At 39.3% G+C, this 13,854-nt stretch overlaps 1 protein-coding gene across 5 annotated transcripts in view; it reads left to right on the forward strand.

Moving 5' to 3' along the window:
* KAT6B (lysine acetyltransferase 6B) overlaps positions 1-13,854 on the forward strand; it is a 110,561-nt gene that overhangs the window by 87,909 nt on the left and 8,798 nt on the right. For all 5 annotated transcript variants that reach the window (XM_065639016.1, XM_065639014.1, XM_065639017.1 and 2 more), the window contains exon 13: positions 11,822-12,053. In XM_065639016.1, the coding sequence (XP_065495088.1) occupies positions 11,822-12,053 (232 nt within the window). The remainder of the gene's footprint in view (positions 1-11,821; positions 12,054-13,854) is intronic.

Here is a 13,854-nt window from a genome sequence, read left to right on the forward strand (position 1 = left end):
TGTTGCTGTATGTGGAAGTGTATGTAAATGTTTACGTGCTTGACTGTGATGTGCATGCGTAACTATGAACCTGAGATAGCTCTAAGTTAATAAAGTGCATGAAGAAAAGCTGTTATAAACCAGACTGAAGTCCAGAATGCTAGCATAGCATTAATTTCTCATTTTGCTGAGGTAGTGTATGTGTTTCTAAATGGACTTCTGCCGTGAAGGCTCCATGACAAGGGGAAGGGTCAGTAGACTAAAATCTGTTCTTATGATCCAAGCAACCTGCTGCTATTTGACTCCCATTTTCATGATGTCAGTACACTGTTCCTATCCTTTTGCTACCCATTCTACCCATGCTTAATTGCATGTATTGTTGCTCTAATTTGCAATGTAGTTAATCTGTACAGCTGGTGCAGAGGTGCACCATGCATTTGACATACATTACTTAGCAGAACTTAGCTGCAAGGAAAAGTCACTAAAAGAGAACTGATCTTGTTTTTAACAAAACCAGGACATATCCAAATGTTGTTATTTATTATGTGATTGCTCTGGACCAAGCAATTAGTTAAAATACATGTGAGTTTGTCATCTGCTATTTGAACAGCTGTGAGTCTATAGAGTTTAGAGGGCATATTTGTGCTACATGCAATACTTCCTGATAGGAAAAGAGTGTTTAAAATGGGCAGAAAGGTATCTACAACGTTCAAATAAAAACCACAAGTGTTAAACGTTTTGCAACCTTCGTCTATCTGGATACAAGTTCACAGAAGTGCTCTTCAAGATGAATCCTAAATAGTAGGAGAATACAGATACTGCTTTGAAATTGCATCCATCTTTTTGAAACACCCTGTATATGTGCCCCTTGGTGAAGTTTCTTAAAAGTGTCTATGTTAACACTTCATGGAGACCCATACTTGTTTAAAGTGTGTTTTTTGCTTTTTCATAACAGTAGAAAAACATACAAATGCAGTGACCTGTGCTGCAAACTCAGTATGCTGTAAAATATGATAGAATATTTGTATTAGTTTCATGTACTTAGCAACGTTTGGACTAAATGGTAGGAAATGGAACAAGATTAACTGCATTTAGAGCTGTGTGGTAGTGGTTAAGGATAAATAAGGAGTTGTGTACAGTTAATTTAGTTCGTAACTCAGCATGAGCATTTTGGAGCACAGCATGGAAGGAGGGAGCATGTTGATGGATCCTTAGTTCAGAAAGTGATTGAACTATGTTTGAGAACCAAGAGACAGCAGGTGAAGTTGCTTGTCAAGTAGGAAGTCTTGAAGTGAGGTGAAGTAGACTTGCATACAGCTTCTTATTTAACAAATGTGTGTAGCATCAGTGACCAAGACCTGCAAACCGGGCAGTTCAATGGAACGGTTGGCCCAGAATGGGATGTACTGAGGGTCCAGAGAGCTGTTTGGAGTTGACACAGCTGTGATGGTGATGAATCACAGGCACTAGTTGGAATGGCCGTGCTGGCATATCAGAAACTAACTTGGACCGAACTTCTAGGGAAATAAGAGTCATCCAGGGCTTGGGCTTCTTGGAGAGTGGGGTTTGCAAGAGACAGCGTGACTGGGGTAGGCGGGGGAAGGGGCCCTCTCACACTCCATTTGAGATCCTATTATTCCAGTTTCTCAAATCGTGAAGAAAAAAAAGGAGGAATTAGAGGACTGTGCTCTGTCATAAAGCTGTAACCTCGTTGGGGTTACAGAGATGCAATGGGGTGGCTCAGAACACTGAACTGTTGCAATAGGTGGATAACTGTCTCTTCGGGAAGGATAGGCAGGGAAGCTGAGGAGGGAAGTTTGTGCTCTACACAAAGGAGTGACTTGGAAGCATGGAGCTCTGCTGTGGGATGGGTGGTACGTCTGTCAAGTCCGTATGCCTCAGAATCAGGGGATAGGGCAATAGTCGTTAATACTGTGGTAGGCGTTTGTTACAGACAGCCTGATCAAAAAGGCAAGAGGATGAACCTTCCAAGCAACTGGGTGACACTAGTGGAAGGCCCTTGTCCTCAAGGACTGCTTGAAACACTATGCTGGAAGGGCAGCACAGCAGGGTACAAGCAATCCAGCAGACTTCTGCAGTGTATTTGCCCTAGGGCAAATGCTTTGCTGGATCTGCTGCTTGCAAATAAAGAGAAAATGATCAGGGAAATAATTGTCTGTGGCAGCCCAGGCTGTAGTGGCTGTGAGATAGTAGGGTTTCAGATCCTGAGGGAACTGAGGAGGGTAACAAGCAGACTAAGGCCCAGAATTTTACTTTGTTTAGAGAACCAGTAAGTGCTTTCCTGTAAGAGGCTGCTGTGAAGGGCAAAGAACCACAGGACATGTTGATCTCCAGTGACAGGGTCCTCAGACTGCAAAAATGACTCATTCTAATGTTCACGAAAATTGCAGGCATGAGAGTAAGCCTGCTAGACTGCAGGGAGAGCTCCTGACTGAGCAAAAATGAAGCCTGCAAAAGGTACTGGTATTGTTCACATGTACAGGAATGGAATTAAGCCAAAGCTGAGGGATATGGAGAGCAACAGGAGAGCTCTTACAAGTGTGTGGGCAGCCAAAGGAAGCAGAACATGGCCCTGCTGCTGAATGGGGTAGGCACCGTGTGATGACATGGGGGTGCATTGGGGATCTCCGAAGGGGTCTGAGGTAGCCAGTATTTTCTTTGCCCTGGCTTTCACTGACAGGACCTGTTCGCAGGTGTGGCAGAATTTACGGAGCAGAGAGAGATGCCATCCATGTTAGAGAAAGATCACGTTACAGAATACTTAAGTAAAATGGATATAAACAGACTCATAGGACCAGGTGAGATTCACCCAAGGGAACTGGCTGGCATGATTGCAAGACCTCTCCCTATCATCTTTGAGAAGTCAAGGCAAGTGGGGAACTTTCTCAGTAACTGAAAGAGACAGCAAATATTACATACTCAAAAAAGACAAGAGTGAACAGCAGTGAGGGAAATAAATGGATTTGTATCATCATGATATTACAAAGGTGATAGAGCATTTGACTTGGTATAAGTCGCATAACAAATGCTAAGGTGCTTCTGAATCTGTATAAATTCTGTCTACAGGTATTTCTACATCTGCTGTCTTCTGAAATTTCTGCTGTTAGCATTAGATTAGCTCATGCTAGGAAAACTTACTTTGGAAGTAAACTTTAGGAAGCTTGCAAGTGCAGTGCTGTGAGCAAGCTGTCATTTAAGTGCTGTGTTGCATAGGTGCATTTCGAACTGGACTTGATGTGGTACTCAACACTGGCAGGTTTCTTCAAGATCAGTGATGTATTACTGTTGTTAGTGTAGCCGAACAGATCCAGAAAGATAAAATGGGGTTTAGTTGTGCATTGATGGCATTTCTGTGCAACTGTTCAAATATATTTGATTGCAGTGGCCTTACTGCACAGCTGGAGAGCAAGTCTGTCCCTTAGAATGGCAACAGTGCTTCGCTCTTTGTCTGTCTTGTCCTTGATTCACAGGCAGTTAAGCCATTTACAGCTCAGCTGCTGAATAGCAATACATACAGATGACATGTCTCGTAGGCAAATGGAAGCTGGTGACAGTTTACCTCACTGTGACATGCTGTATGTTGTAGCAGCTCAGTAGCTGTTTCATGACTCTGAGAGAGCTTACAACCTGACATTTGTTCTAAGCTAAGTAATTCCTGTTTGTGAGTTGAAATCTGTGTTTAAAATGGGCTTTCTGTGGAGTCAAGGCTTGGGCAAGTTTGGAACCATTAAAGTTTGCTTTTGTATTTTGCTGTGAGGCAGATTACAGTGGCAAAAGAGACTTAGTTTTGGAAGCTGAGGTTAATAAATTTGAATTTGGTTCTTCATACAGTTTTTTTCCCCACTTTGATTCTTGGTCATTACCTGTTTGAAGAATACCATCTGACTTCCCAGGTTTAAAACTGATTCGAAGGTTATTCAGATGTGATAAAACTGTTGTCTGTTTTGTGGGCATTTTAATACATAAGCAATAAATTATTGATCCTTTGTACTTTAAAAGGTCGAGAGTCCTTTTCTTGCATGTCAATTAGATGAAGATTCACAATAGAAATTTTCCTCTTCGAAGCAAAGTACCATTGTGATTGTCACCGTTTACTGCAGGGTGACAATAAACCATGGCAGATGCTCTCTGTTAACCCCCTGCCCTCCCCACTAAGGAAAGGGAATAGGAGGAAAAGGGAGAGAGACTTGCAAGTTGGAAAAAGTTAAAAATGCTTTGCTAATGCTACTAATAAATAGAGAAGACTATACAAAATATACAAAACCAATCTTGAATTTCCACGGGTAGTGCAGGGTTGCCTGGCGGCTGCAGGACAGGCACCTCGAAGTCCTGGGCTGGACTCTGCAGTAAACTGGAACTGGATTCAGGGATGCAGGGTCTGGAACCAGGCCTCGGATTGCAGAGATGACAGGCAGGGTCCTCTTCAGATGCCGGCTATGGTCGAAGAGAGCAAGACCCTCGTGATCTCCCACTTTTATAGGATGTATGATGTATATGGGATGGAATACTCAGTCGATCGATTTTAGTCACCTGTTCTGTCCGCCCCTCCTTGCAAATACACCCCCTCTCAGTTACAGGAAATTAGGGCGAAATTTATCAGCAACCTTGGCTGCCATAGCAATAAGTCTAAACCTGGGCCTCTTCTGCATACCATTGCTACTGTTATCACCTCCGGAGTGAACAGTGTCTGAAAAAACATGCAGCCAAATTCAGAAAAATGCAGTTACTTAGAAGAACTGAGCTGAAAGGAAAATTCACTAAAAGAGAAACTGGTCTTGTTTTTAACAAGACGAGGACAGTGATGATCAAGCAATTTCACTTGGAAGCATGGAAGGTGATAGCCTAAAAAGCACGAGAGGAAGCTGTCTCGATGAAACCCTGATGAATAGAATAAATATTTCCTATTTGCCAAGTCTATTGCTGTTCAAAGTTGCTCCTGCTCAAGAGCTTTGATTTCAGCTCTGGTGCCCTCAGCCTAAGAAGGACACGAACCTGTTAGAATGAGTCCAGAGGAGTGCCACAGGGATGATCAGGAGGATGGAGCACCTCTGCTGTGAGGACAGGCTCAGAGAGTTAGGGTGTTCAACCTGGAGAAGAGAAGGCTCTGGGGAGACCTTATAGCAGCCTTTCAGTACCTAAAGGAGACCTGAAAGAAAGCTGGAGAGGGCAGATTGGCAGATTTAGATTAGATGTAAGGAAGAAATTCTTCACCATGAGCGTGGTGAGGCAGTGGAACCAGGCTGCTCAGAGAAGCTGTGGATGCCCCATCCCTGGAAGTGTTCAAGGCCAGGCTGGATGGGGCTTTGAGCAACTTGGTCTGGTGGCAGGTGACCCTGCCCATGGAAGGGGGGTTGGAACTGGGTGATCCTTCAAGGTCCCTTCCAACACAAACCATTCCGTGAGTGTTACGTTTATTAATAATTCTGTGAATGGGAGGGATGAAGTGGGATGTGTTTCTGTGTAATGAGTGTTTGCAGTGAAGCAAAGTTCTGCTTATTTTCTTGCATTAAATTACCACCCATGTGGTTCTGGTTTTGAAGGAAACACTGCATTTCTCTAAGGTAAAAGCCAATCTAATCTGCAGATGATCAAAAAAAAAGTGAAGATGTAACTTTGAATTACAAAATTTGGGTGAAGAGTTGTTTCTTGGGAAGAGCTAGGATGATCCAAGATGAGGACTCTGGAATACTCTTAATTTTAAGATTTTTTGTTTGGTTGGTTTTTTTGTAGACTGAGTTCTGTCTCGTTACAAGAACATCACAGGCAGGTTAATATTATTGATTTCCTAGAAAGTGATATTGAACATGACTACTTAAAAAAGATCAGAACTGCGTTTTGTCTCCACTGCATTATGCGATTGGTACATAAAGCTGTTTCCTAGATCACAGACTGTCAGATAAATTTCTTTTAGATTTTTCAGCGTAAACTATTATTTCCAGGTTTTTGTAGCAAAATAAAATCTATTCTAGCTGAAATGCAGGACGCATGAGTCCCTACCCTCAAGGTCCACTTTGAAGACTATGTTTGTTTTAATTGTTAACCTTCATAAGTGAAACACAAATATGTGGATTTGTTTCTAGTAGCACAGGAGAAAGGAACTACAATTTGTAAGTATTTGTCCAGCTACAGAATGAGATTCAGTACTTTGTTTGCCATTCAGGCATGTTTTTGCCGATTCTGTCTGTCTCTGCTGAAGACAATACAATGCGTTGCAATGAGGTGAAATATTTTTCACAACAATAGTTAAACATCAGAGATGATGTCTTCCCAGTGCCTCTCTTTGTGGCACTGTTCTCCAAGAACCTGCCTGCCTGTAAGCAGTGAAGTTCAAGGTCAGGAGGAGTTCTGTTAGGTCAGCACAGTGTCCATTGTATATGGCACAGTGTCATTTGTGTGTGGTAAGGTTGATCTGTCAGATGCTCTGTTAAAGGAGTGCATGGAGAGTAGAACACAGGAAATACTACTAGAGTGAAACTGTGTCAGGATGCTCTGGATGGATTGTATTCCAGCTACACTGGATTTTCAATAAAATGCCCATTGGGGATTGCAAGAGGTGTTGTGATAACTTCATAAAAGGAGGACGAATATACTTATTCTACTTCACAAGCCAAATATAGCTCTCTATTTTACCTTCTTAGAACTTATTTTGCTACAGTTCCTTCATTTTCTTAAGTGTGGATGCTAACCAACTGACTGCTTCCTCTTAAGCTAAACAAAGGAATCTTTGTATTTAATATAAAATATAGCACTTCTAGGATTGTTCCAGGATATGAAGTTCTTTTAAAATAGAAATAGTAAATATAATTACATCAAAAATGCTTGTTCAAAACCTTCATGTTAACTAAGTTCTCTTGCTTCTCAGGTGAACAGGAAACCACTAAAGAAGTGTTCATTCAATCCTATGCAATATGCATGCCACAGTTTAACTACGGCTGTGTGTAACTGAGCCCCAGTGTGGGCATGCTGTCCTGCCTGCACACAGACAAGTGGCAGTCAAACACCCATGCCTAGGTTACACGTGGGCTGGAGGGAAGGGAGGACAAGACTGGGGTTTTTGGTTTTTGTGGTTTAATTCAAACAAGTTAAATTACTTATCTGAAAACCTAATGGCTTTATAATGATTGTGGTCGGTCTTAAACGCACTCAAAGAACAACTTTTTCTAGCTACATCTCTTTTCTCTGACCATTCATCAGAAATGAAATGATAAATTGATTTATTTGTTGCTATAGAACAGGGATATCAAACTCATTTTTCACCGGGGGCCACATCAGCCTTGTGGTTGCCTTCAAAGGGCTGAATGTAATTTTAGGACTGTAGAAATGTAGGAGTAGTTACATTTCTATAGTCCTAAAATTACATTTGGCCAGTTGAAGGCAGCCGTGAGACTGATGTGGCCCCCAGTGAAAATGAGTTTGGCACTCCTGCTATTATAAAATGTGTCTAGAGAGCACACAGGTTGCAGGAGGGTACTTAAAGAATATCTTCAAGCTTCACTTGACTTCATTCTGTCAGTTTTTGTTTGTTCACTTGGTCTTTCTCAGTATACCAGTTCAATTCTTTAGCATCTTTGTTTGCTGCTTCTTCCCGTGCCACTGACCTTTGTCATCTGCATCTGTCTTCTTGCACTATTTGAGGGCTAGCCTACCTTTGCTACCATGTTACAAGCAAAGGGACAAGTCTGTATTTCTTCAGTAGATAATAAAATTTAATTCAGCTATCTCAAGCTAAATGGTACCCACCTTATTTAAAACTGTGGAGTGATTTATGCTTACCATCAGGAAGCCCAGGCAGTGAAGTTTGGAATTGTGTATGGCATGGAAGACAAGATGTGTCTTGGGAATTTGAAGATAAGAGACTTAGTAATGAAATAGCTGCTTATGGCAGTTTCTAACTTGAAGTATGTATAAAATTGCTTTTGTGCCATAGGACTGAAAGGGGGCAGATACGATCCTGATTTTTAGTAGTTTTTCAGGAGAAAGCTAGGGATACACAAGTCAATTCACCTCATGTCAGTACCAAGCATATTAGCGGACATGACAATATTTAAGACTAGTAGTAGTGAACACTGGTAAATGCAGTGAATGGAGGAGGAGGATGGACTCTGTGCTGCTTGTGAAAGAAATCTTACCAAGTTCTTAAAAATGCCAAAAAGTGTGGGGATGATACACATCTGGTGGGTTCTATTTGTTTGGACAGAGCCAGATTAATTCAGTTTGTTCGTGTGTGAGTTTTGCAGGATGGTTGCCTGTTTTAGTCTGTCCCTTGGACTTTTCTGTCAGAACAGGGTACAATCAAGCTGGACCTCAAATGTCACATTGTTTAATTTGTTTTAAGAGGCAGAACTGAGCATAGCAAAATCAATAATTAACTGGAAGTTTCTGGGGACTGACACAGATGTATTATTGTTGTGGACTCTGGTGCAGCTATTTCAGGGGAGTTACATAATAAGAATGCTATAGATTGAAATTACAAGATACTGCTCAAGTTAATTTCTTTAAATGTATGCTTTAATGTCTTATGTCCTAAATTTGTGTTGGAAGCATAAAATATATGTATCTTGTACTAACTTGCCCTTTCTCAGATTGAATTTCTTCAATTATTTTAAATCTTGAATATGATAAAACCTTAGTGGTTCTGGGAAGGTTTGCATGACAAAAATCAAAGGCTGTAAATTGCACGTGGCATGTTGCTTCACTAGGAAGGCTGAAGATAAGGCAAGAAGTAAAAATCGTTAATGGTATTTTGACTGTTTAATTTTGTGATACTATCACTCCTATGCCTAGAAGATAAGATGGACAACTCCCTGTTCTTCTAGATTAGGTCAAGCAGTTTTGTGTGTAACACACAGTCTGACTTGTTTACTCTTGGAGGGTGGGTGGGGAGGAGCTATGTTTTGTCCTCTGAACGTTGCTGTTGTTCATACTCTCGTATCAGGTATTATAGTTTAAAAGAATTCTTTCAGGTTTCCACTTTGAGGCTATCCATTATTAAGATGAGGTAGACACAATGACACTGGGGCTATTTGTTTAACAGGGGCATATTGTACTCATTTCAGATGCTTCAGGATAGATACACGAGCTACCAAGATCAGTGTTTTTTATTTACCTGCAACTTAGATCAATTATTTGGCGTCTCTTTGGTAAGTTTAATTTAATAGATGTCATTCAAATCACAGAACCTGTTAAGAGAAACTTTCTGTTCAGTGCTCGTTACGTGTAACTGAGACTGTTACCTCTGATTTATACTTTTGATCCTATAGAATGTATCTTGGATAAGCCCAGGTTATACTGTAGAATGGAAGGAGGAAGAATACTGCAGATGTTATTGCCATGCAGGTGAAGTTTCACTGCTTTAATGTAGAGAATGTGAAAATGACCACTAAGAACTAATCTCAAAGTCCACAGCTATTGGAAGGATCCAATGAGCAAGGATATACTAGTAGAACTACTCGTTGTTCCCTAACTGGTGATTCCAAGCTCTTGATAGTGGTTTCTTATTAAGCCTCATGAGATGCTTACTAAAAAAGTATAGTTACAGCTGTGTTATGTATGAGGAAAATGGAAGTGGAGGAAGAAAGTTCTTATCAAAGTAATTTTTAAAGTAATTTTAAATTATAGTGAAATACAAGAATGAAATCCAGGTCTCGCAAACAGTCTACATACACTTTAGTGCCCAAGTTTTCTTGCATGTCAAGTTGGTAGGTTAAATTATAAAGTTACTTGAAGCAAATGTAAGTTCTCCTGGATTTTTTAATGATCTGTTATTCTCTCTCTTCCTGTGTTGACACCTCTTTCACTACTTGTACTGCTACAGTTTTGCATGTTTTTCAATAGGCAATGATGTCTTAATATAAAACTTGTCTTTATATGTTATAAACAAGCTGATCCAAAATTATTTCTTGGTACAAATGAAGCTTTGTCTGAAATTATGTAGACAAGGCTATACACTATAGGTCTCCTTTTGTGCAGTAAAACAATTCTTTACCTTCAAACTGTTTAGGACACAGTGTGGTTTTGAATGTGAAGTTTGGCTTTTTCTGTCAATAGCAGTTACAGGTAGTACTAAGATGTATCATCTAGTTATAAAAAAAAAAATGCAATATGCTGCAACTACAAATGTTAAAACACCTCCCTTTTCTGAAGTTTTAAGGTAGTGTTTCTTCTGTAAAACAGAAGAAATGTACTTGCGGAGTTTCCAGTGGTGCCATGCAGATGTAGGCGTCCATGTGCTGTGTAGAAGTAGGCAGATGTGGGATGACATTCCTCCTGAAGTTCTGGCATTTTATCATAAATCATGCTAATAGATACAAAGAGTACACTACTTACTTCAGTATCTGTGTTGTTAGTAATCACTTGGAATGTACTAGGATGTCTGCTTTTCTCTGTAAACATTTTAATGCAAACTGGAGGTGAGAGCGTGATGTCTAGTGCATGTGTATTTTCTAAATTCTGTTGTGGACCTTTTGCATTGCCCTGGAAAAAAGGAAGACCGTTGTTTCAGGCTGATTAAATATACACGTACATGTGCATTTCATATTTATAAAAATATTTTTTAAAATATGTGTGTACAGTTTGTTTATGGTCAAGCATACAGCAAAAAAGAGGGAAACAGCCATTGCCTCACTCAAAGCTGGATGCTCTTAATTTATAGCAAACTTGATTAGGAGAAACTTTATGAAGAAGTCAGGAGGATTTGTTTAGCAAATGTGACATGGCTGTACTAGATACGTTTTAAAGCAGTCTTGGAAAAATAAAAGGACAGATTCCAACTTTTTTTTTTAGGTATTTAAGAATATTGAAAGGCAAAAGAACCATATATATTGTTGGATTCCAAATGACTGAGTAATGTAATTCCGTAAGCATGATGTCTGTGCTTATGGTGGAATAAGGATTTTGTAAGCCTAGTGTTTAAGGCCCATGTTTTAGTAGTGTTTGTAAAGGCGAAGTGCAGAATGTATCGTGGAGGGATGAAATACTGTGAGAGGATAGATTTTATTAATTGTGCTGGTTTTTTTTTCTTTCTCCTGAATTAGTTTTAATGGTGGCAAAAACCGGGCTTCTGTTATCTCCAAGCAGGTGTGTTCTAATTTAAATTGTAAAGGCTTCTTACAGCTGAAGAAAGTTAAAAAGGACTTACAACATACATAGAATGTAAAATGAAGGTGGTGTATTGTACAATAGCTGATTGGTTACTGTCTTGAGGACTACCAACTGGAATTACATGAATGTTCTTAAACGTGACTTATGGGAGATTATTATTTTTTAAATTATTTCTCCTAAGTAATTTTCTTAGTAATTCAACTTGTGAATTCTATGTCACCTCTGAAATGCAACTAACTGTTTAATCAAAAACTTGCATCACCTGAGGCTTCCTGAAAAAAACTGACTTAAGCGATATTACCCATGGTGCTTTCTCATGAGATTTTTCTGAAAATTCTTAGCTTCAGTGCTGTAAGTCAGGTGTAAAGTTTCTCAGAAGGCCAGAGTTGTAGGTCTAAATGAGATCATGTATGATGAGACCTGTTCTGAAATGTGTTTGCTTTTTATTTCCTCCTTGCCTTATGATTAGAAGGGGTGTGGGGGCTGGTTAATGATTGATTCTTAGGAGATCTGAGTCTCTTACAAGGATTTCATCTTTTTCTATGCCACTATGATGATGAAAACTGATCTCTTTGGTGGGTAGGAGTTCTTTAATTGCAAGAGTTACCAATAATTTAATCAGTCATACTGATCTTTCTATTACTATCAAATTTCTTAAAGGGTAGTTAAAATTCTTTAGTTCTGTTATCTCAGTAAAGTATTCTGTTTCTTTTCCTTCTAGGCTATTTACTTTCTAGAAGAGAGGGTCAAGCAGGATCCCCTGAAAAACCATTGTCTGATCTGGGTCGTCTCTCATACTTGGCTTACTGGAAAAGTGTCATATTAGAATACCTTAACTGCCACCATGAAAAACAAATCAGCATCAAAGGAATGAGTCGAGCTACTGGAATGTGTCCACATGATATTGCCACAACCCTGCAGCAACATAGCATGATAGATAAAAGAGAAGATAGGTCAGTGAATCTTTTTAAAAAAACAAAACAAAACCAAAACAAAACAAAAACAAAAAAACCCCACCACGAGTCAAAACATTCACTTTCTTTACTTAGGAAACAGTTGATGTGAAAAACATCTGTGTAAAATTCTGACTTCAAAATGAATGATAAGCATCTTACTGAAGGAGTCACTACAGCCACGTCTCATTAATGGGGTCTTATGTAAAGAGTTTTTTGTTACTAAACAAATGGTGGGTTTTTTAGATCCTCTTTTGTGTTAATGGTCATTAGAAGGGTGCAGTCAGACTGAAACATTTTCAGTGAAGAGTGGGTGGCAGTCTTTTTCTCCACACCCCCTTTTTCAATCACTACAAATTCCCATAAGCCATGGGATCAGACCAGCACTATGTGAAGCCCTCCTGCCCAAGGTACTGGCAATGCAAATGGATTTTTAAAGTTTCTGTTTAATGTTACAATCAATGTTGAAAGTCAGTGCACTGGGAAGGTGAGTTCCTATTTTGTGAATACATTATTTCTCAACAATCTTGATTGATGTTTTAGATTTTAAATGGGTTTTGTTTTGTTGTTTGAGCTCTTTTTTTTCATAAAATGCCTTAAATGACTTTCAATGGTGTTTGTGTTTCTGAAGAGCTTCTTAATTCTTCCAATCATGGAAGCTTTAATCAAGCAAAACTGCCTTAGAAACAGTGGGCTGCCAAAAAATAGAATTAATATCAGGAATAGCTCAGCCTCAGTAACTTTCTATGTGCACCAGCACTAGTGTTCAAAGCTAGCAAGTTTTGAACTAGTAAGAATACAAGTTGTCAAAAAAGAGATTGGCTTTACAGAATGGTGTTATGAGACTATTAAGAGGAGTGCTGTCATTGCATTAAAACCTTCACTTTCTAGAGTGCTTGTTAATGAACAACCTAACAGGACAAATACGTTTTAAGGGAGAATCAAATAAGCGTTCATTACTTACATGCGTCTTCTGCCTTATCACAAATTATTATAGGTCCTGAATACTGACACCCGGTTAGAAAATAGCAGGTTTTTTCCTCTATAGAATTCAAAATACTTTATGAACAAGGTCAGTTAGTCTTTTTTCACAGGTAGTAAAGCTTAGACAGGTACATGAACTGACCTGGCCAGTGGTATCCAGAAGGTCAGTGGCTGAGCCAGGAAAATAAATCGTGTCTTTGGAATTCCTGCCAGACACCCTGGGTATGGCCTCTTATGATTTCCTACATTTTTGTTAATTTTTCTTACATGTAGTGGCATAGAAGTTTGTCACAATTCTGTGAAAAGGGTTCACCTGGATGTGATTTTTTTTTTTTAAAAGCATTATCTAAGTGAAAAGCAATGTTGTCACTTATCTGATTTTTACAGCATTTGCAACCCTTGTTTAGAAAAAAAGTTGTTGAAAATTGTATAGTTCTTTGTAACAGGGGCTTCAGTGGGATATGTGCTAGTAAATTAGCATACTGGACTATTGTGTTAGTCTTTACCTACTTTTGGTATGCTACTTCATTTCATAGTAATTAGAAAGTTTTTTTTCTACTGCATCAGCGTAGGACTAAGGTAGATTTTTATGCTTCATTAGAAAACCTGTGTTTCTAAGTTGCTTTCTGATCCAGTTAGCTGCCATCTTCACTTGTAATATTAATGACTTTCTTGCTTTTTACTTGATGATCCACAGTGTTTTCTATTTATGCTTGTATGTTATGTGAAAATTGGAAATTATTCTGGCAGCATCTGAAGTGCCAACACTAAACGTCTGGAGCGGATTTAGAGTAGTCAACTATAAAACCTTTACTTT

Source organism: Caloenas nicobarica, chromosome 7, assembly GCF_036013445.1.
Source record: "Caloenas nicobarica isolate bCalNic1 chromosome 7, bCalNic1.hap1, whole genome shotgun sequence".
NCBI lineage: Eukaryota > Metazoa > Chordata > Aves > Columbiformes > Columbidae > Caloenas > Caloenas nicobarica.